Source organism: Triticum aestivum, chromosome 5A, assembly GCF_018294505.1.
Source record: "Triticum aestivum cultivar Chinese Spring chromosome 5A, IWGSC CS RefSeq v2.1, whole genome shotgun sequence".
In the NCBI taxonomy this organism is placed as follows: domain Eukaryota; kingdom Viridiplantae; phylum Streptophyta; class Magnoliopsida; order Poales; family Poaceae; genus Triticum; species Triticum aestivum.
The window spans coordinates 537405787-537429345 of NC_057806.1; the positions used below are offsets into that span (position 1 = coordinate 537405787).

A 23559-nucleotide genomic window follows, 5' to 3' on the forward strand; every position below is an offset into this window, starting at 1 on the left:
CATATATGCTTCCACATTCCGACTGATTTGAGTGAGTAGACACTTCTGAATCATTCGCATAAATGTGGCTCCGGCATTCTTGAGGCCGAATGGCATGGTGATATAGCAGAAGCACCCGAATGGAGTGATGAAAGCTGTTTTTACCTCGTCGGGTCCGTACAGACGGATCTGGTGGTACCCGGAGTAGGCATCTAAAAAGACAGCCTCTCGCATCCCGCGGTCGAGTCAACAATTTGATCTATGCGAGGGAGAGGAAAATGATCTTTCGGGCAGGCCCGGTTGATGTGCTTGAAATCAATGCACATTCGGAGCGACTTGTCCTTCTTAGGAACCATGACGACATTAGCGAGCCACTCGGAGTGGTATATCTCTCGGATAAATCCTGCCGCCAACAGTCGAGCCACTTCCTCACCAATGGCTTTTCTCTTCTGGACGGCGGACCGCCGAAGATGCTCTTTGACTGGTTTTGCAGATGAGTCGACTCTTAGGCGATGCTCAGCCAGTCCCCTGGGAACACCTGGCATGTCAGCGGGCTTCCATGCAAAAATGTCCCAGTTCTCACGGAGGAACTGGATGAGCGCTTCTTCCTATTTTGGGTCGAGTGTTGTGGAGATGCGGGTCGGAGCTGCATCGGGGTCGGTCGGGTGAATGTGAACAGGCTTCGTCTCACCGGACGACTGGAATGCAGACTCTGTGGCGGGTTTCTTTGATCGCAGCAAGTCACTCGGATCTGCGTTTTGCTTGTATTCCTCGAACTCGACCGCTGTCACCTGGGAATCGGCAATCTTTGAGCCCTTCTGAAAGCACTCTTCTGCCTTTTTCCGATCACCGGTGACAGTGATCACTCCTTTGGGGCCGGGCATCTTCAATTTGAGGTACACGTAACATGGTCGAGCCATGAACCGTGCGTAAGCTGGTCTCCCCAAAATGGCATGATATGCACTCTGAAAATCCACGACCTCAAACGTCAACTTTTCTTTGCGAAAATGTTTCGAATCACCAAACACCACGTCCAAAGCTATTTGGCCGAGTGACTCGGCTTTCTTCCCTGGTATAACTCCATGAAAGCTCATGTTACTAGTGCTCAGTCGGGACATCGGAATGCCCATTCCTTTCAGTGTGTCTGCATACAACAAATTCAGCCCGCTTCCACCGTCCATCAGCACTTTTGTCAGTCGAGTGCCTTCGACAACTGGATCGACCACCAAAGCTTGCCTCCCAGGGGTGGCAATATGAGTCGGGTGATCAGATTGGTCGAATGTGATGGGTATTTGAGACCATTTCAGATAATTTGCTTTTGCTGGGGCAACCATGTTCACCTCTCGGTTAATGACTTTCAGTCGACTCCTGCTTTCCACATCTGCAAAGATCATCAGAGTGGAGTTGATATGCGGATATCCTTCCTCACTGTCCTCCTTGTCTTCGGCCTTGTCCGACTCCTTCTCCTTGTCCTTAGACTGTTTTCCCTGAAACTGCTGGATCAGGAGTCGACATTGGCGAGTGGTGTGCTTCGGGTAGATGATATTCCCCTCTTCGTCTTTCTTCGTGTGGATGTGACATGGCATATCCATTACGTCGTTCCCTTCTTTATCCTTTACCTTCTTGGGGTTCCAGGATCCTTTTGGTTTCCCCTTAAACTTTCCCTGAGTCACGGCCAGAGCCTCTCCAGGAGCTGCCGGTTCAGCCTTCCGCTTCTGTTTCCGACTGGTGTTTCCTTTTTCCGACTGACTCGGCTTGTGCTTGCCGCTTCGGAGTCGGTCTTCTTCTTCGCCGTTGGCGTACTTGGTAGCAATCTCCATCATCCGACTCAAGGTCATGTCACCGGTTCGACCAAACTTCAAACTCAGTTCTCTGTTCTTGACGCCATCTTTGAAGGCGCAGACTGCCTGATGATCAGACACATTCTCCACAGTGTGGTGCAAAGTGATCCACCTCTGAATATACTCTCTGAGAGTCTCATTAGCCTTCTGCACGCAGACTTGCAACTCTGTCAATCCAGCTGGTCGCTTGCAAGTTCCTTCAAACGTTCTGATGAACACTCGGGACAGATCTTCCCAAGTGTAAATGCTGCTAGGAGGTAATTGAGTCAACCATGCCCTGGCAGAACCTTCCAGCATGAGGGGCAAATGCTTCATGGCCACCTCGTCGTTCCCACCACCAATCTGAACTGCCACTCGGTAGTCTTCAAGCCAAGTTTCAGGCTTAGACTCACCAGTGAACTTGCTGACTCCTGTTGCCAACCTGAAATTGGGAGGGATAACTGCGGCTCTGATAGCTCTGCTGAAACATTCAGGACCAGAAACATGCACTCGACTGCTTGTGGGTGCATCTCTGTCGAGTCCGCCTCGATGGGCTCTGTTCCGGTCGACCAAACCTTGCACGATAATGGATCGCGCGTCGAAGCCTGGTTCTCTGGGGTCGACTGGAACCCTTCGCCCTGTACTGTACTGACGCCTGTCATCTTGCTGCCGAGGAGCGTAAGACCCACCCCTCGGAGGGGAATTGGGCACTCGACGCCTATCATCTCGGTCGAGTCGGTCGCCATATTGATCTCGCCGATTCTCGCGCCCTTCACGCCGCGGAGGCGATCTGGGGCTGTGAGCCGACTGAACCGTATTCGCAGTGACGGATCGACTGTGAATTCTGTTGCGCGACTGAGACACGGCTGAATTCTGATCTCCTGCTGCCCGGAGCAGATCCCTGATCTGCAGCAAACCTCTGCCAGCTTCCGACTGCGAAGGCTGGATGGACTCTGCTATACGGGTCGCAGCTGCTAAATTCTGGATTGGGGTTCGATATACCTGAGTCGGCGGGAAGAGTTGACGTCGACTGGTGTCGGGAACTCGTTGCCGCGCGCGCTCGTCGAGTGCTCGCTGAAGATTCTCCAGTCGAGTGCGTTCGGCCAAATTGGCCAGACGTGCCTCCTCCAAGGCACGAGCCTCGGGGGTTTCTCCTGCGATGGGAGTACGCAGGGCATCCACGTTCCTGCGGCGAAGTTCCTCTCTTTGCAGAGAGTCGAGTGGCTCGGGCTGGTACTCTTCGTGGCCTCGTGCGGGGTCGCCTCCGTCACCTGCTCCACCATCACGGGCGAAGCCAGGGGGACTGCGGGGCCCGTCGACCATCAAGATTTCCGCCGCTGGATCACTGCTACCGCACTCGGATGCAGTCTCTACGGAGCCAGTCGACAGATCGAACAAGCCGTAGAGAGATTCGTCGGGCTCGATTGCCGCAACTTGGGTGGTGGCCGATTGGCGAGCCACCGCGTGCCTCACCCATCGCTGAAGCCTCGACCGGCCCGAGCGCTTGCGCTGGCGGGAGACCGGGAGGGTGGACGATGGAGGAGTCGACCGATACGGGGTCGACGGTTGCCGCAGCAGAACGCCGCGGACACATGCGCGAAAATGCGTCGCACCGCGGACGGGGAGCGCATCAACGTCGAGTGGAGCCTCCTGGAGCCAGGCGGAGTCGTCGGCGATGAAGGTGAGAGTGCCGAGACAGATCTCTCGACCCTCGACCAAAACTCCAGCAGACACCATGATGAAAGTACTCGGAAGAATCGCAACTTCTCCACAAAATCGCTAAAACACCTGCCCCACGGTGGGCGCCAACTGTCGTGGTTCTAAGCCTGACAGTAGAGTGGGGGGTAGGTATGGAGAGGCAAGGTCCTAGCTATGGAGAGGTTGTAAACACAAGGGATGTACGAGTTCAGGCCCTTCTCGGAAGAAGTAATAGCCCTACGTCTCGGAGCCCGGAGGCGGTCGAGTGGATTATGAGTATATGAGTTACAAGGTGCCGAACCCCTCTACCTGTGGAGGGGGGTGGCTTATATAGAGTGCGCCAGGACCCCAGCCAGCCCACGTAGGAGAGGGTTTAAGGTGAGTTAAGTCCGGGGCGTTACTGGTAACGCCCCACATAAAGTGTCTTTACTACCATAAAGTCTACTTAATTACAGGCCGTTGCAGTGCAGAGTGCCTCTTGACCTTCTGGTGGTCGAGTGAGTCTTCATGGTCGAGTCCTTCAAGTCAGTCGAGTGTGTCCCTCGTTGGTCGACTGGAAGGCGACCTCTTCTAAGGGTGTCCTTGGGTAAGGTACTTAGATCAGGTCCATGACCCTACCCTAGGTACATGACCCCATCAAGCACCGGCTGGGTGGAGAGCAGAGCTTTGAGCTCTGTAAACGCTGCATCAGCTTCTGGAGTCCACTCGAACTTGTCGGACTTGTTCATCAGTCGGTAAAGAGGCAATGCCTTTTCACCGAGGCAAGACATGAATCGACTTAAAGCGGCCAAGCATCCTGTAAGCTTATGGACGTCATGCACACACACAGGACGTTTCATCCGGAGTATAGACCAATTTTTTCAGGATTGGCGTCGATTCCCCGCTCGGAAACGAGAAAACCGAGTAACTTCCCACCTGGAATTCCGAATGTGCACTTTGACAGATTGAGCTTGATATCATACCTTCTGAGGTTGGCAAAGGTTTCAGCAAGGTCAGTCAGCAGGTCAGAACCCTTCCATGACTTGACCACAATATCGTCCATGTATGCCTCCACATTCCAACTGATTTGAGTGAGCAAACACTTCTGAATCATCCTCATGAACGTGGCTCCAGCATTCTTGAGGTCGAACGACATGGTGACATAACAGAAGCACCCGAATGGAGTGATGAAAGCTGTTTTGATCTCGTCGGGCCCGTACAGACGGATCTGATGGTACCCGGAATAGGCGTCTAGAAAAGACAAACGCTCACATCCTGCAGTCGAGTCGACTATCTGGTCGATGCGGGTGAGAGGAAAATGATCTTTTGGGCAGGCCCGATTGATATGCTTGAAATCAATGCACATGCGAAGTGACTTGTCCTTCTTGGGGACCATGACAACATTGGCGAGCCACTCGGAGTGGTAAATTTCTCAGATGAACTCCGCTGCTAAGAGCCGAGCCACCTCCTCGCCAATGGCCTTCCTCTTCTGGACGGCGGACCGTCGAAGATGTTCTTTCACAGGTTTAAATTTTGGGTTGACTCGTAGACGGTGCTCAGCCAGCCCCCTGGGGACTCCAGGCATGTCAGTAGGCTTCCATGCGAAGATGTCCCAGTTCTCACGGAGGAACTGGATGAGCGCTTCTTCTTATTTGGAGTCGACCGTCGTTGAAATGTGAGTCGGAGCAGCATTTGGATCGGTCGGGTGAATGTGAACTGCCTTCGTTTCACCGGACGACTGAAAAGCCGATTCTGAAGCAGGCTTCTTAGCTCGTAGCAACTCACTCGGATCTGCAGTCTTCTGATACTCTTGCAGCTCGACCACTGCCATCTGAGCGTCAGCAATCTTTGAGCCTTTCTGAAAACACTCTTCTGCTTTCTTCCAATTGCCTGTAACAGTAATCACACCTTTGGGACCAGGCATCTTCAATTTGAGATACACATAACATGATCGAGCCATGAAGCATGCATAAGCTGGCCTACCCAAAATAGCGTGATAAGCACTTTGGAAATCCATAACTTCAAATGTCAACTTTTCCTTGCGGTAATTCTTGGAATCACCTAAAACCACGTCAAGAGCAATTTGGCCGAGTGACTCGGATTTCTTCCCAGGAATGACTCCATGGAAACTCATGTGGCTGGCACTGAGTCTGGACATCGGGATGCCCATCCCCTTCAACGTCTCAGCGTATAATATGTTCAAACCACTGCCACCATCCATCAGGACTTTGGTCAGTCGGGTGCCTTCAACAACTGGGTCGACCACCAAAGCTTGCCTCCCAGGGGTGGCAATGTGTGTTGGGTGGTCAGACTGGTCGAATGTTATGGCAGTCTGAGACCATTTCAGGTAACTAGGTGTCACCGGAGCGACCATATTCACCTCTCGGTTAATAACTTTCAGTCGACTTTTGCTCTCAACATCATCAAAAATCATCAGGGTGGAATTGACTTGAGGGTATCCGTCATCACTGTCCTCTTTGTCCTCGACCTTGTCTGGCTCCTTTTCCTTTCCCTTGGGCTGCTTGCCCTGGAACTGCTGGATCAAGAGTCGACACTGCCGAGTGGTATGTTTCGGGTAAATAAAATTACCCTCTTCATCTTTCTTCGTGTGGACGAGACACGGTAAGTCCAACACATCATTTCCCTCCTGGTCTTTAACCTTTTTGGGGTTTCAAGGCCCTTTAGGTTTCCCTTTAGACTTTCCTTGGGACAAAGCTAAAGCTTCCCCGGGAGCCGCTGGCTCGGCCTTCCGCTTCTGCTTCCGATTGGAATTGCCTCCGGTTTCTTGGGCGACTGATTTGAGCTTGCCACTTCTGAGTCGATCCTCGTCTTCACCATTAGCGTACTTGGTGGCAATCTCCATCATCCGATTCAGGGACATGTCTCCGGTTCGACCGAATTTCAAATTTAGCTCTTTGTACTTGACGCCTTCCTTGAAGGCACAAACTGCTTGGTGGTCAGGCACATTTTCCACTGAGTGATGTAACATGATTCATCTCTGGATGTAATCCCTCAAAATTTCATTCGGCTTCTGCACACAAGACCGCAGTTCCGTTAGTCCTGCTAGTCGCTTGCATGTGACCTCAAATATGGTGACGAACACTCGGGAGAGATCTTCCTAAGTATAAATGCTGCTAGGTGCTAACTGGTTTAGCCACGCTCTGGCCGAGCCTTCCAACATGAGAGGCAGGTGCTTCATGGCCACTTCATCATTGCCGCCGCCAATCTGGACGGCCACTCGGTAGTCCTCAAGCCAAGTATCAGGCTTGGACTCGCCAGTGAACTTACTGACTCCAGTCGCCAACCTGAAATTGGGAGGAATCACAGCATTCCTGATGGCTCTACTAAAGCACTCTGGCCTCGAAACATGTACTCTGCTGCTGGCTGGCGCATCTCTGTCGTGGCCTTCTCGGTGAGCCCTATTCCTGTCGACCAGACCTTGGACGAGGATGGATCTCGCGTCAAAGACTGGCCCTCTGGGGTCGACTGGAATCCTTTGCCCACCACTATGAGGGCGCCTGTCATCCTGCTGGCGAGGCACATACGACCCGCTCCTCGGGGGAGGCGTGGGCACTCGACGTCGACCGTCACGATCGACTCGGTGATTATACTGCTCATGGTTCCCATACTGATCACGCCGGTCTCCACGTCCCTCACGCCTCGGGGGCGATCTCGGGCTGTGAGCCGACTGGACCGTGTCCGCAACAACGGATCTGCTGTGAATTCTGTTCCGCGACTGAGAAACAGCGGAATTCTGATCTCCTGCTGCCCGGAGTAATGTTCTGATCTGCAGCAAGCCTCTGCCAGCCTCCGACTGGGAAGGCTGAATCGACTCCGCTATACGGGCCGCAGCTGCTAAATTCTGAACCGGAGTTCGATATACCTGCGGGGGCGGGAAGAGCTGACGTCGACTGGATTCGGGAACCCGTTGTCGCGCCCGCTCGTCGAGTGCTCGCTGGAGGTTCTTCAGTCGAGTGCGCTCAGCCAAGTTAGCCAGGCGCGCGTCCTCCAAGGCACGAGCTTCGGGGGTTTCTCCAACGATAGGAGTGTGCAGTGCATCCATGTTTCGGCGGCGAAGTTCTTCTCTCTGCAGCGACGTGAGAGGCTCGGGAAGATACTCCTCATGGGGACGCGACGGGTCGCCTCCTCCTGCGCCTCTGTCGGTGCGGGTAAAACCGGGGGGACTGGGCGGTCCATCGACCATCAAAACCTCCGCCGCTGGATCGCTGCTGTCGCACTCGGATGCGGTCTCTTCGGAGCCAGTCGACAGGTCGAACAGGCCGTAGAGGGATCCGTCGGGCCCGATCGCTGCGACTTGAGGGATGGCCGACTGACGGGCCATCACGTGTCTCACCCACCGCTGAAGTCTCGACCGACCGGAGCGCTTGCGCCAGCGGGAAACGGGGAGGGAGGACAGCACAGGAGCCGACCAGTAAGGGGTCGACGGTTGCCGCAGGAGAACGCCGCGGACGCACGCGCGAAAGTGCGTTGCCCCGCGGACAGGGAGTGCGTCCACGTCGAGCGGAGCCTCCTGAAGCCAGGCGGAGTCGTCGGCGATGAACGTGAGTGCGCCGAGACGGATCTCGCGGCCCTCCACCAAAACTCCGTCGAAAACCATGATGATTCGGGTCGGAAAAGATCGCAACTCCTCCAACAAAACGCTAAAACACCTGTCCCAAGGTGGGCACCAACTGTCGTGGTTCTAACTCTGACAGTGATGTAGGGGGTATGTATGGAGAGGCTAGATCTTAGCTATGGAGGAGTTGTAAGCACACGAGGATTACGAGTTCAGGCCCTTCTCGGAGGAAGTAACAACCCTACGTCTCGGTGCCCGGAGGCGGTCGACTGAATTATGTCTGTATGAATAACAGGGGTGCGAACCCTTGATACCGAGGAGGGGAGTGGCTTATATAGAGTTCGACAGGCCCCTCCAGCCCTCAGTAATGCAGGGTTTAAAGTACATTAAGATTGGGGGTTACTGGTAACGCCCCTAATAAAGTGCTATGATGACCATAAAAGCTACTTAATGACCGACCGTTTGCGTGCAGGGCGACTTTAGATCTCCTGGCAGTCGAGTGGTTGGATCTTGGTCGAGTGTCTTGAATCCGTCGAGTGAGATACCTCCAAGTCGATTGAAAGGTGACTTCTTCTAGGAATATCCTTGAGTAGGGTATTTAAGACAGGTCTATGTCCCTACCCTAGATACATATCTTCATCAGATACAACAAACGTGCTCTCGCACACACTCCAACCGCGAAACCAAACCAATAGCCCTGAGAGCCAAAACCCAACCCAAACTCCACATTTCCGGAGGAGGCGAGCCAAAAGGACACACACTACATAGCAGCCACAACCCAATTCCTATTTTTTTTCCTGGCCGCCGCCGCCACCGCAGCTTCGATTTATATAGCCCACACACGGGACAGCGCCGAGCAGAGCTCCTCCACCTCTGCATCTCCGCCCTCGGTCTCAGGAAACAGAGGCGGGCAGGAAAACACCACACGCGCACGGACACCGCAGACGCGCCCATGGCCACGGACAGCAAGCTGCAGAGCCCGCTGCTGCCGCCGCCGGCCGGCAGCGAGGGCGAGGGCGGCGGCGACGACGAGGGGCACGGGGCGGCCAGCAAGCGGCTGGAGAGCATCCTGAGCGACGAGTCGGTGCCGTGGGCGCGGCGGATGTGCGCGGCGACGGCGGTGGAGATGCGGATGCTGGTCCGCCTTGCCGCGCCGGCCGTGCTGGTGTACATGATCAACTACCTCATGTCCATGTCGACGCAGATCTTCTCGGGCCACCTGGGCACGCTGGAGCTCGCCGCCGCCTCCCTCGGCAACACCGGCATCCAGGTCTTCGCCTACGGCCTCATGGTACGCCCTCCAGCCATGCGACCCCTTGATGGATTTGATTTGATGATCAGTACCTTATCTAGTTACCTCCGGTGCACAATCGATGCCTGGCCGAGATGAATCTAGACTGTGCTCAGATTAATCAACTACCATCACCCGATTCTAGCGAGCATATATCGGCATAAGAGCTGAACCGCCCCGCCGATGAAGTGGCCTTGTTTTGTTTGTGTGCTTATTGTTGACGGACCACGCGTACGTACTGCTGAACGACGACAGGCTCGGTCCTTGCAGACTGCAGCGCTGGCTTTGCTCCTTTGGACGGCCTTCGACGCAGCAGGGATGCGATTTCTCCGGCGCATCAGGGCATCATGTCACGTCGCATCACGAGCTCCTTTTTCTCTGTCGAAGAAAAAAAGGCCGCGTCAGGAGCTCGTGTCTTCCTGCTACCAATTATTTCGATCCTCACCTAGGTGACAGACACGACTGGTTATGGACGCCGGTAGCCGCCCTCCCTCTAGAATCTGAGTGAGTAATCCAACCAAACACACGTGGGAGACATTGCTACCGGTGCGCCCTCAATGCTACGCTTTCGCCTTCCAAGATTGTCTTGCCATTCAGACGCTATCTTTTCTTAATTCTTTCATTTTTTGTTGCCGGGAGGACAGTGTCTGTCCTCAGCCTACTCTACTCATAACTGATCTGGTGGGCCGTGTAATTGAAAACAATAATTCAACTTTCTAGTTGCAAACTTTCCTTTTCAAATGTTCATTTCAGTTTTCTTTAGCCCCGGTCCAGTAAACGTTGCATCCTCCGACCGAAAAAGCTTAGTCCTCTAGCACCAAGTTAGTGCCAGATACATCCATTTAAGGAGCAAGCTTGGGACAAGATTTTTCAAACAGAGGGAGTACGGATTTGGAAATGTTCGAACTGTATTTTGGAAGACTTTTCATATAGTTTCATATGCTATTCAAACGGGCTTGATTTCACACACGTTCAGTTCTTTTATTTCAATGCTGTTTTAGAAGCGAGTTAATTGCATTTCAACGGAAACTTCATGCGTTTCAAATTGCGTTTAATTTTTAGGCATGTCTTCGTTTTATTTCGGTCTTTCCAGAAAACGCAGAAAATGAACCTCAGTTGCGTTTTCGAAAATTGCCACAAACTGAAATGTTACGGCGACTTCACTTGCGCCTACGGCCTCCTGGTACGCCACGCCACTTCCTCCTATCCTAGATTAATCATTATTACTACGCACGGGATTACGCAATCCTCCATGGATTACGCATGGGATTAGGTAATCCTCGATGGATTACGCACACAATCGATTGTGTGCAATCCCTGCCGCCTTTTTCCTTTCCGAGGCCGAATCACGTGTTTTAGAGTGCTCTGTATGTAGTCCATATTAGAATCTTTAAAATGACTTATATTTAGGAACGGTATACTAACCTTAACCGATGTCCTGCGAATCTGGACAGCGTATCCGAAGTTGCTGAAGCGCGTATGTGGAATACCGAACCAAGAGGCCTGGTAGTGTTTGCTTTTGCTTTGGTGAAGAGATGCGATTTGATTTCTCCCCTTCCCAAGAGAAAAAAAAGGGGGTGCAATTTCTCCGGCGTATCGTGCCATGTCACATCCAGAGTTCCGTTTCTCTTTTTGATGAAAACATGTCGCATCATTACCTTACCTCGTGTCTTCGTACCAAATTATTCAGTCATCGGTTCCAGCCTGTGTAATTTAAGTTCTCAGACCTCAGCCTGTGTGACTTGTCCTCGCCTACGTGATACGAGTAGATTGATAGAATGACGGCTGGTTATGGACTTGTGGAACGGCGGTAGGTAAGCCGCCCACCCTCTAGAATCTAGAGTAGACCATCCAACCCAACGGAACACACGTGGGAGTGAATGGGGATGCCGCTGCCACCGGTGCGCGCTCAATGCCTTCGCGGGGAGGACACTGCCTACTCAGCCGACTGTATTCATACGTAACTGTACTGGTGGGCCGTGCAATTAAAAATGATACTGTACTCCCTCCGTTCCTAAATATTTGTCTTTCTAGAGATTTCAACAAGTGACTACAAATATATGTCTACATACATCCGTATGTTGTAGTCTGTTTAAAATGTCTAGAAAGACAAATATTTAGGAACAGAGGGAGTCCTGAATAGAGAGAAGAGTTTCTTTCTTTCTTTTGTTGACCTATCAAGCATGGAGTTTGAATCGCATTTGAGAATGCATTCCTATAGTTTCAAGTCCGATTCAAATTGGCTTAAAAAAGCAGTCCGATTCAAATGCTCTTGTTTTCAGACTCGTTTTCATTCGACTTCAAATGCTCTTATTTTCATACGATTTTGGAAATGTCTGAACTATATATCTTGAAAGACATTTCGTATTGTTTCATATGCAATCCAAATGCACCTACTTTCGGACATGTTTTCTTTTTTATTTTATTTCATTACTGTTTCAGAAACGAGTTCAGTGCATTTCAGCGGAAACTTCAATCATTTTGAGATTTTAGACCATGTTTCCATTTTTTACGGTCTTGCCACAAAATGAACTTCAGGTGCATTTTCCAAAATTGCCGCAAACTGAAATGTCACCAAATGTTCACCAGAATTCATATGCATCCAGAGCTAGTTAAAGATACACTTCCATCGAATACACAACATTTCGTAAATTTCAGAAGATTCTCATATATTCAGAGAAGTGCCACAATCTGAAATACAGGAATTTCATATACATCACTGAAAAGTGCCGCAAATAAAAAATACATTTCAGAAAAAGTGCCACAAGCTGAAATTTCACATTTTTTTTACTGAAATTCAAATGCATTCAGAAAAGTACATGCATTTGTCAATTACTTCCTTCCTATTTTTAATTCGAGGTTCATTTATATCTGTATTATATAATTATTTCATTCAGGTTACACAATTTCAAATACACTCCACATCAATTTCACAAAACTAGAGCATTTTGGAATTACAAAACTAGAGCTCTAATTAACCAACTCTGCAATGCTTGGCAGCTTGGCATGGGGAGCGCGGTGGAGACTCTATGCGGGCAGGCGTACGGCGCGAACAAGTTCGACATGCTGGGCATCTACATGCAACGCTCCACTGTCCTGCTCATGGCCACCGGCATCCCGCTCGCCGTCCTCTACGCGTTCTCCCGCCCCATCCTCATCCTCCTCGGCGAGTCCCCCGAGATAGCCAGCGCCGCGGCCATCTTCGTCTACGGCCTCATCCCGCAGATCTTTGCCTACGCGGCCAACTTCCCCATACAGAAGTTCATGCAGGCTCAGAGCATCATGGCGCCCAGCGCCTACATCTCCACGGCCACGCTCGCCGTCCACCTCATCCTCAGCTACCTCGTCGTCTACAAGTTCGGGCTGGGGCTTCTGGGCGCCTCGCTCATGCTCAGCATCAGCTGGTGGATCATCGTCATTGGGCAGTTCATCTATATCGTCACCAGCAGCCGGTGCCGCCTCACATGGACTGGGTTCTCCATTCAGGCGTTCTCCGGCTTGCCCGAGTTTTTCAAGCTCTCCCTTGCCTCCGCCATCATGCTCTGCCTGGAGACCTGGTACTTCCAGATACTGGTGCTCATTGCTGGCCTTCTCAAGGACCCCGAAATGGCTCTTGCATCGCTCTCTGTCTGGTAACTGGTTTTTATCTGAACTTGTCTTTGATTGCCTGGCCTGCCGAGATGATGGTGCAACTAATCATTCTGTTGTGTTTATGTGTGTTCGCAGCATGACCATTTCAGGATGGGTGTTCATGATCTCAGTTGGATTCAATGCAGCAGCTAGGTAAAGTTGTTACTACTTGTGCAGTTTTCACTTGCTTTAATTGCACCAGGTGAAATAAACTGGATTCTTACATGCATGTTTTGCAATAATACAGCGTGAGGGTGAGCAATGAGCTTGGCGCGGGCAACCCCAAGTCGGCGGCGTTCTCGGTGGTGGTGGTGACGGTTCTGTCGTTCATCTTGGCGGCTATAATCTCGATAGTCATCCTGTTCTTCCGTGACTACATCAGTTACATTTACACGGGGGGCGACGATGTGGCGGCGGCGGTGTCCAAGCTGACGCCGCTCCTGGCGCTCACCCTCATCCTCAACGGCATCCAGCCAGTATTGTCAGGTACTATATCAGAACACAGAGAGAACATAATTTTTTTCTGTTAGTTTTGTGGCTCTCGGCTTTGGACAGAAGCAACAAAAGCATTCAATTCGTTTGGATGCACACTGATATGGATGTTATGGGCAGGTGTGGCCGTGGGCTGTGGGTGGCAGGCGTTCGTCGCCTACGTCAACGTCGGCTGCTACTACGTCGTCGGCATCCCTCTTGGCTGCCTCCTCGGCTTCTACTTCGACCTCGGTGCGGCGGTAAGGCATCCGCGGATGGTTCTGGATAACCTACCTCACCCTGATCAATCATGCATATCACTTTTCTTTACATATAATAGTGGGTGACACAAAATGCAGGGCATATGGAGCGGTATGATTGGAGGTACCTTTATGCAGACTGTGATCCTGGTGTGGGTTACCGTGAGGACCGACTGGAACAAAGAGGTACACATATGAGATTCCCTCGACCCTAACAGACATTAGGACCTGCAAGACTGCAATGGGTTTCTCTAAGCTCTAGCTATGCAAAAAGTGGCTTGAAGACCGTGATATTCCAACGAATACATATTCTGAACCAACATTAATACAAATTTACTCCCTCCATCCCACAATATAAGATTGTTTTTCAAGCTATCATAACTTGAAAAACGAACTTATATTATGGGACAGAGGGAGTAGTTAACAAGTCACACATTGCAGAGCTGAACACCCCCAAAAGACCACCAATACGCCATACTCACATTACAAGATTAGCAAGTGGATGGTGACCTTGGTTTGTTATCTACGAGAAACACACGAAGACTTACCTTCTGGTCTGATTGCAGGTGGCCGAAGCGAGGAAAAGATTGAACAAGTGGGAAGGCAACAAGATGCCTCTATTAGCAGGCCAAGAATGAAACAGTGGATCCTGTGTATGATCAACAGAAATGTGGTTCGTTCGCAAGTTGATCTCCCTAAAATGTGTAAAGTGCATTTGTTCATCGTGCAATTCACCATTGAAATTCCGTACTTCCGTTCTGCTATTCCAGCTTCGCAAGCACGGTAGCAGCGGCGATCTTGTCATGTTACTAGCCAGTAACGGGATTCTATGGCGATGATAGATTAGTGTGGATGAGATCACTTTTTTTGTGTGAGATATCAATATTGTTGGACTGCACTAGGGGTACAGCGGTCAATAAAAATCCATTAGCTGTGTGCATATAGTATGGGAGGCATGCAAAAATCAATCTAAAGCATGATGTCATAAGATTCTCTCATTCTTTGGTCTTCAAATCCTTCTATCTCTGAAACTGTGGACCCAATTGATAATCTCTTTTCATCATTGTCTTGCGACTTCTCACCATTGTCTTCGATGTGATGAGATCTTCAAAACTGAATCTCATGTTGACAAGCTTCTTATTGCCTACCAAATTGCGGACATACTTCTTTTTTGAAACAAATTGTGGACATACTTCGTTAACGTGGTTACCATGCTCTTGAACTTCGCTAACGACCCATTCAACCATGCAACGAGACGAAGACAACACATTTAACCTAATCTGCCAGGACGAAGACGCGGAGAAGAAGCCAGTCTTGACGAGGCTTCGGCCATGCAACCCTGTACTCAGCGGCCACGATGATGACGTCGTTTACATCCTGACCAAGCCGACGCACCAGCATCACAAGGCATGTGTGATTGTCGTCGACATAAGAACCAAGGTTCTCCGAGGGGTGGAAGAGTTCGACGGAGGAAGAACCACTCAAAGAAGCACTAACTGCATCACAACCTACACACAGACCGATATCTTTAGACCTATGGGTAACGAGGTAGAAGAAGAGGAGGAAGTGGAATAATGGATTGGTCATGCCTTCTATAAGTAAAAGTAAGTGGCCAGGGATAGAGTTGGTCATGACATGAAACTATGCAATGTGGTTTATGACTAAGTTCATTATATTGACCAAGACCACCATTGTAGCCTCAGATTGGACTGCCTTAATTAGAACCTAGAAACATGCTTTAGTTACTTATTATTTCGTCTATATCTATGAGAACAATGGTCCGCAGGGGAAGATCATATTACCTCCGCCCCGAAAACTTTGACTTTGATTTGTCTAGATACAGATGTATGTAAACATCCGTACAAATGTAAGACAACCTTTCCGGAACAGAGGGAGTCGGAAATAAATAAATTCATGACTAATTATTACTCTGCTGTATTAACTAATTAGTCTAGGCAATGCTCTCCAGGGAGTACTATCAGCGTGTTTAGTTGGGGGTAATTAGAGCTAGGGAATGGGAATTGAAGGGGTACGAGATTTTAAATCTATTGTTTGGTTAGGGGGATTGGGAATTCATAAGGGAATAGTCATGGGACTTGAGACTCCAATTTCCACCGTTTTATTGGAGGGGGTGAGAGTTGGAAGGAAATTGTTTTAGTGAGTCAATTTTAACCCTTCATCATAACTTGCGTTAATTTCCTTTGTCAATTCCCACTAATCAAACACGGGAATATAGTTTCTCCTCAAACTCTCACACATAATTTCCATCATGCGCCAAACAGGGGATTGGAAATAAAACGACTCATCCCATATCTAATCTCAATATCACTTCCATTCCCCTTCCCAAATTTTGCCAAACGCGTTGTATATACCTAGGCTCATTTGGTCGCGTGAGGGAACAAATCCAGGGAAGCTAACCACCTCGGGAGAATTTGAGGGGCATGCATGATCCCCTCCTCTTGTGGGGGGAGATACCCCTAAATTCTCGTCACCAAACAGCAACAGCTGGACGAGGGAAGATGGACGAGCTCGGAGGAAGGAAGTGGGCGTCACAAACCACGACCGCGTGTGAGAAAAGAGCGAGGGAAAATTTCCAGGAATGCTCGGACGTGGAAACTCTACCCGGGAAAAGAGAGGGGTTAGGGCCGGCCTCCAAATGTCGCGGCCATCTCTCCGGGGGACAGTTTCCGCATGGGTTTCGCCCCCTGGAAAAAAGGCCGGGATCCCTGGGGGATCCCCAGCAACCAAACGAGGCCAAGATGGGATTTTTTTAGGAATGTTAAAATTTGACGTCAGATTCTTCAACCATGGAAAATCGAACGACCGAGATGACAAATTATATTGTCGCGAGGATGGGAATGTCCTTCAGCAAGCACGACAAATCCTGGCAAGGACTTGCCATGCTTTCTGAAGAAAAAGCCATCCCCGCGACAATATAATTTGCCATCCCGGCCATTCGATTTGTCATGGTAAAAAATTGGACATTGGATTTATATTGGGGTCCATAGTATTCTGGTCCAAGTCATGTGAAATCTTTTAGTCGCAAAAATGGTGCGTTCTCCCCTCATCGCTCATGTATTTACGTTTCTTAATTTTACTATGATATTATAAAATTTAATTTCAAAACTAATAGCGCTAGTTTCACATGATGAAACTAAACAATCTTTCATATAATTTGTCAAACGAAGTTAAATAAGTTCAACTACACATGTACTACCTATTTACAAACAAAGACAGTCTTTCGTGTAACCATGTCAATACTAAAATGGCTTGAGGCACAGAAGGGGATGGTCATGAAAACAGGTCAGCAGAGTAAAATAGATAGCTATCTCAGAATGGTAGATAAGTACCACAAGTTCGCAGCAGTTGGAAGCTGGTCATATTTGAAGAGTTCAATGCTCTTGAAGATTGGATCTTGAAGTAAATATGAACACGACCCTGCAAACAAAAAGAAACTGTATGAGAGGGCAGCAAAATGTTTACACTGCAAATGAACAAGCAACCATCATTCAGGGCAAATTAAATGGATTCAAATAATTAGCTTTTTCCTTGAAATACATAAGAGTAAGCCTGTAGGAAATGCAAAACTGGTGCTGTATCGGTTCTGAAATTGTTCCCCAAATGCCTGTTCGATCCCCAATCCCCTCCACATGAATGCAACGCGATCCATTTTTTATGTTATGTTCAGAAATTGTATGACAGGGCAGCAAAATATTTACACGGATAAAAGAAGCAACAAAACGCTCAATGCCTCCTGCAGTCTGTAGCATTCCCAGTTAGAAAACTAGGCTCGCATAAACGAACATGCCATGGGGACTGGCATTCATCAATAGGCCAAATGTGTACAGCCTTAGTACAAAATGATCAAAACCAGTCGAATTTCCAGGTGGGGCTAGTAGCGCAGGATCATGATTTTCTGGAAGTTATGAAATAGGGGAAAGGGGAAAACGGGCACTGAACCATTTGGTCGAGCATGTAGCAGACATGAACTGGTAAGCAGAGGCATGAGCGCTCGAGGCCCATGCGTCACGTCTGTGCGTGGCCGCGGAAGGAGAGCGGAGGGGGTGGGGAGGGTCTCTCCTCCTCGAAGAGGTGGTGATGCTCACCGTCATGGTAGAGGACGGCGCTCGGAGGCGGGAGGGTGGAGGCGGCAAGAGCCGCACGACGGAGCTTCTCACGGTCGAGAGGTCGGATGGGACGGGTAGGGGGAGGGCTTATGCGCCGAGGAGCTCGGCCGCAATCGGGTCAAGGCCGGTGCCACGGCGGCCCGGAGACCATCGGCGGTTGCATTCGCAGTCGCAGGCGAGGGGCCCGAGGAGGGTGCGCTTGGAGTAGTGTACTGATTTGTTTGGATGAAGAGTTTGCAGAGAACCAGCTCTCTAAAAACGTGATTTCTGTTACAACCACCTAAAAATTTGTTTGGGATATCTAACTAATCCGTGGATAAGTAATACTGAGTTTTATAAAATCTCAAAAAGCCAGTTTATAAAAACGAAATATGTATATGGCAACTTTGTGGCAGATTGCAAAACTGCCACACGCATCCAACGCCATCAATTCTCTCCTGATTTCCTTCCTTTTCCGCCCGACCTCCAGATTTCTTTCCTTTCCCTCACGTCCTCCTCTGATTTCTTTCCTTTCCCTCACGTCCTCCTCCGATTTCTTTCTTTTCCCGCATGTCCTCCCTAATTTTATTGGGCACACCCGCTCGTGCCTTCCTAATTCAGCAAAAGTAATGCTTAGACTAGGATTTGATCTCTGGTCTGCAAGTAATTAACAAAGGGAGCTAACCACCTCACCTATGACACTCATTGCTGAACATTCCAAGGGAAATACTGTTTTTGACATGTTTTTGCCTTTAATATGTTAGCACTGAAAAACTTTTTGTTTCAAGCATCATGGTAACTTTGATCATTGGGAATAATTTTGTTGAACCCGCCCCCCGATAATTTCTGTAAATAGCACGATAACATTCACGCCATAGACCTGATAGTTTAGATACAAACATCGTGGTAACTTTAACCATTGGGGAAAACAAATGTGAAAAGATACCTGATAATTTATGTGTAAATAGATGGTAATATACGCAGCGCACATCTGATAACTGAGGTAGAAGCACCATGGTAACTTTGACCGTAGGGAATTTTTTTTTTGAAAAGATACTCCGGTATCTTCTGTGTAAATAGCACGATAGTATACCTCCCTCCCCTGGCATTTTTATGTGTAAATAATATGAAAACATATGCACTGCGATAACTAAACACCATGATAAGTTTTTGACCTGTGGAGGGTGGGAGGGGGGGGGGGATTTGTCGCTGAAACATATCCCTGATAAATTTTGTGTAAATAGCATGATATTTTAAGCACTGTGGGCTTGATAGGTTACCTAGAATCACCATGATAACTTTTTGCCCCGGAAAAAAGTTGTTCAAAACATCCCCAATAATTTTTGTGTAAATAACATGATAATATAAGCACCGCATAACCGATAACTTGCAATATAAACACGATGGTAACTTTTTTACCAAAGGAAAATATATAAGTTGTTAAAAACATACACTTGCCTCGCGTGTGGGCCTCTTGGATGAACACAACACATGGCGTCCCACGGGAAAGTCACATAATGTTTAGTGTCATGAGGGACATACGTGCTATAGGCGTGATAAGTTACGCAAAAACATCATGATAATTTTTTATCTATGAAAAAAGCTACCGAAACACACCCAGATTTTTAGGTGCAAGTACCATGATAATATACGAATCGTAGACCCGGTAACTCGTTTACAATCCCCCATGGTAAATTTGACCGGGGGAGATTGATGTACATATACCCTGATAACTTATGTGTAAGTACCACGGTATTTTACACATCGAAGATCTTATAACTTGTGTACAAAATACAGTGGTAACTTTGAAAGGGTGTAGTTGTTGAAGCATAGTATCTGATACGTTCTATGTAAATAGCACGGTAAATTATACAACACATGCCTGATAACTTGCATATGAATATCATGGTAACTTTGTCCTGAGGAGAAATCATGTGGTAGACGTGAAGAAGTGGCAATTTTCTCGGGGGTGAGCGTCCGAGATGTGCGGGAGAAGCAGGTTTCTCAGGCGAGCCAGCGGGGTCATTTGGGAAGAGGCGAGGTTAAAAAACAAGGGATCGTATGGTACTTTAAAATGAAATAAATAAATGTGTGGCAGTTTTGTTTATATGACACATGTGTGCCAAATATCACAGTCCTTATAGAAAAAACGCCTATTAGTCGTTTTTCTACAAACGCGTTCTCTAACGCCGCGTTGGCTAGTATCCCGCACGGTCTATTTGGCTATTTGGATGCGTCGGCGGGTTCAGCTTCATCGTCTACGTATTCATTAATTCTTTACCATCTACTTTTGCGTCCAAATGTCATCCTTGCTGGTAGCTCCGGCGATCGTTGCCGCCGCCGTCCAACACCGGCACCGTAACAGCGGCGGTGTCGAACTCCGCGATGTTCGTCCTCTGCCGAGACAACGTCGGCCGGCAACGGCTTGTCTGGCTCGCCATGTTATCTCCGCCATTCTCAGCTCGAGCGCGGCTGGCAGTACCGTTGACAGCATCCTGCTTCATACCGGCGTGCACCCGCCCATGGACAGGCGTCGCTGCCACTGCTACGTCGACCTGCCGCGTGCACATCATAAGCTAGCTAGCAGGAGAGCCATACATGTGTGCCATGCAGCATGCAAGGAAGAGGACGAGAGAAACATGCATAGGAAGGCTGTGAGCGAAGAGCCATGGCCTCTGGGATGAGCGGAAGGCAACTGCGTGATCGTGTTTTGCCCTTTTTTCACCCAAACAAGGAATTGTATAGACTTGTCGTAACAGAAAAACTAACAAAAACTGGTTTTCCTAAAAATCCTCTAAAAACCAGCTTTCCAAAATCCCACGTCTAATTCTCCGTATCCAAACAACCACTAAAGCTAGTTAGGCCGATCATAGTGGGAAGTAAGTAGACTAGTGTCATGCATATGATACTAATCTAAGTTACTACCTTTATAATGCAAAGTAATATAATAGTAGTACTCCCTCCATTTTCTTATACAAGGCCACTATGAAAATTACAATTTGCATCTATACAAGACCATTAACTGTAATCGAGATAAAAATTAATGATGTTTTCTCGTACTATCAACTGTTTTAATACTTGCATGCATGTAGTCGTAATGATATGGTGCTACTTACTTCTAAATTCCATCCTCACATGCATATTGATGTATTAATGATCTTAATTAACGAAAAGAAAAGTGGACTTGCAAAGCAGTTATTGTATAAGCTTGGCTTAATTTGAGTGTGACCTTGTATAAGGGAATAGAGGAAGTATCATATATGGCTTCATTTATTAGCTCGTAGACTCATCTTGTTTTGGAAAACGCTATGTTATAGTAACATATTATGTTACCACCTTTCATTAATTACTTGCCACATAAGCACAATTTTATCGAAGTGTACTGTATTACTAGCTAAGTGACTCCCACCATGACTAGCCATATAGTGCACTACTAGAAAAAAGGGTTATAGATAATATGAACACTAATGGCACACCAGAAATGCGGTGTGCCACTACTATATAGCAGTGGCGCATCATGTGCATGCGGTGTGCCATTAGTGTGATAGACACTATTGGCGCACCACTCCCTTGGTGCGCCACTACTAATATTTTTTTTATTTAACTAGTAATGGCGCATCACTCACCACATGCGTCACTACTATCATTTTCTTCTGTTCTAACTAGTGTCTTCATGAATATTTATTTATATTTATTATGGTATTGAATTTCTAATTCACAAAAAGTATTGAATTTGTTAATATTTTTAGAACTCATGAATATTTTTAAATTTAATTCATAGGCACTTTTTGAATTCATAAATATTTTTTTAAATTTGATGATATTTTTTCATATTCAATATGAAAAAATATTGAATATTCATGAGGACACTCGATCTCGATTCCCCTCCATCTCGATCGCTATCCCCCCTCGCTAGATCCCCCTCGCTGCCGAGCACCCCCCGCACCCTCCCCCGCTCCACCGCCACCGCCGACCCCCCGCACCCTCCCTTGTCTCCTCGCTCGGTTCCCCCGAACGGAATCGGTTGAGCACACCACCCACCCCTCCCTCCCTGAGCGCACCACCCACCCCCTCCCCCCCCCTGAGCGCACCACCCACCCCCTCCCCCGCTGACAACCCCCCGCACACCCTCCCCCGCTCCACCGCCGCCGTCGACCCCCCGCACCCTCCCCCGCTTCACGCTGCCGCCGACCCCCCGCACCCCCCGCTCCACCGCCGCCGCCTACCCCCCGCACCCTCCCCTGTCTCCTCGCTCGGTTCCCCCGAACGGAATCGGTCGAGCGCACCACCCACCCCCTCCCCCCCCTGAGCGAGACCTAGGGTTCAAGACGCCGCTGCCGGCCCTCCGCTAGGCAACAAAATATCCTAAATTTTTTTACTAATGGCGCACCGCTAAGGGGTGCGCCATTGCTATCCAAAAAAAAAGATTACTAATGGCGCCCCTCTAGGGGATGCGCCATTGCTATCCAAAAAAAGATTACTAATGGCGCACCGCCAGGAGGTGCGCCATTGCTATAAAAAAATTACTAATGGCGCACCGCTAGGTGGTGCGCCATTGCTAAGCCCCCTAAAATCCCCAGTCCCCTTTCTATCTTCCCCATTGCTAACCCGTACTGCACCGCCGCCGCCCCCGCGCCCCGCCGCCTCCCCCGCACCCGATGACCCCCGCGCCCGCTCTGTCGTCGGAGTCGCCACCAGAGCACTAGGAGGAGGAGGCTCGCGTCCACCAGGAGGAGGAGGCCCGCTGGAGCACGTCTTCTTCCTCCGAGCCGTCCGTCGCTCATGCAACCTCGCCGCCGCCGTCCGTCGCCCGTGCAACCTCGCCGCCGCCGTCCGTCGCCCGTGCAACCTCGCCGCCGTCCGTCACTACCCGGCCCCTGCGCAGGTGCCCCTCCCCTCTCCTCTTCCCCTTCTTTTCAAGTTCAGAAAAAATAAATACAAGCTCATCTTTTTGTAGGAAAACATGGATGCATCCATGATTTTAAATGCTAGTATACTTGTAGTCTTCGTGACATCTGTTATGAATTGATGAATGTTTCAATAGTTCAAGATTTCTCATGACAAATGCATGTTTTTCACCGCCTTTATTGCTTGACAACAACATAGATCACCAACACAACAAAGTTCTGTGCCATAATATGTTTACAAAAAATTCAAAATATATGTACAAAGTAATCACAATCCTGCATCAACGCACAACAATCCTATTATGGCTTTTATAGACTTGGTATAGTGGGAAAATTTAAATTCATTTTGATATTTGAATTTATCATGGCTAGCTCTTCAAGATAAGTCCAATGAGCAATATATTTCAAATTGTGGAGCAAAGATAGGACTGAGCATGTTGGTCAAGTGAAAACTCATTAATTAAATTACATTCATTGGAAGGTTCTTTGCTTTTCGTTAACAAAGAGATGATTTTTTTATGTTTTGAGACCAGATGGTCATCATGTAGGTACATATTATGTACCAACTAAAAAGGGTTGAGTTCTTTTGTACGACTTTGCCACATTGTCACAAGTCATAGACATACTCACGAGTGCAGGCGCTAAATATCTCTCATGCTGATACTGTAGGAGTAAAATCCATGACCTGTTAACAATGTATTACAAGAATTGTTTTCTTTTGTGTGTTTCCCTAAAATATTGTGTTATAATAGAACTGTTCCTGGATGTGGTCATGGCAGATAAATTTGTCATCAGTTTGTAGGTTGTCGAATCAGCAACTCGTAGTTGAATTGATTAGAGTT

The 23559-nt window shown here is 48.7% G+C and overlaps 2 protein-coding genes across 4 annotated transcripts; one reads left to right on the top strand and one right to left on the bottom strand.

The window, feature by feature from the left end:
- The first annotated feature begins 8777 nt into the window (after positions 1–8777).
- LOC123104586 (protein DETOXIFICATION 40) lies at positions 8778–14702 on the top strand. Of its 2 annotated transcripts, XM_044526460.1 has the most exons (8): positions 8778–9343; positions 12344–12975; positions 13070–13126; positions 13221–13459; positions 13586–13704; positions 13804–13890; positions 14271–14377; positions 14475–14702. In XM_044526460.1, exons 1-7 carry the CDS (start codon positions 9005–9007, stop codon positions 14340–14342), a joined length of 1545 nt encoding a protein of 514 aa, XP_044382395.1. In that variant the 5' UTR covers positions 8778–9004; the 3' UTR covers positions 14343–14377; positions 14475–14702. The 2 variants fall into 2 exon arrangements, with proteins under 2 accessions (XP_044382395.1, XP_044382394.1); XM_044526459.1 differs by having other exon boundaries at positions 14271–14702.
- On the bottom strand, positions 13832–18048 carry LOC123104587 (uncharacterized). 2 transcript variants are annotated; one of them, XR_006450441.1, is made up of 3 exons: positions 17811–18048; positions 17055–17142; positions 13832–13940 (listed from the first exon to the last, which is right to left on the bottom strand). XR_006450441.1 is itself a non-coding variant. In XM_044526462.1 (3 exons), exons 1-3 carry the CDS (start codon positions 17814–17816, stop codon positions 14980–14982), a joined length of 327 nt encoding a protein of 108 aa, XP_044382397.1. In that variant the 5' UTR covers positions 17817–18048; the 3' UTR covers positions 14856–14979. The 2 variants fall into 2 exon arrangements, 1 of the variants encoding a protein (XP_044382397.1); XM_044526462.1 differs by lacking the exon at positions 13832–13940 and adding an exon at positions 14856–15212.
- Positions 18049–23559: the final 5511 nt, after the last annotated feature.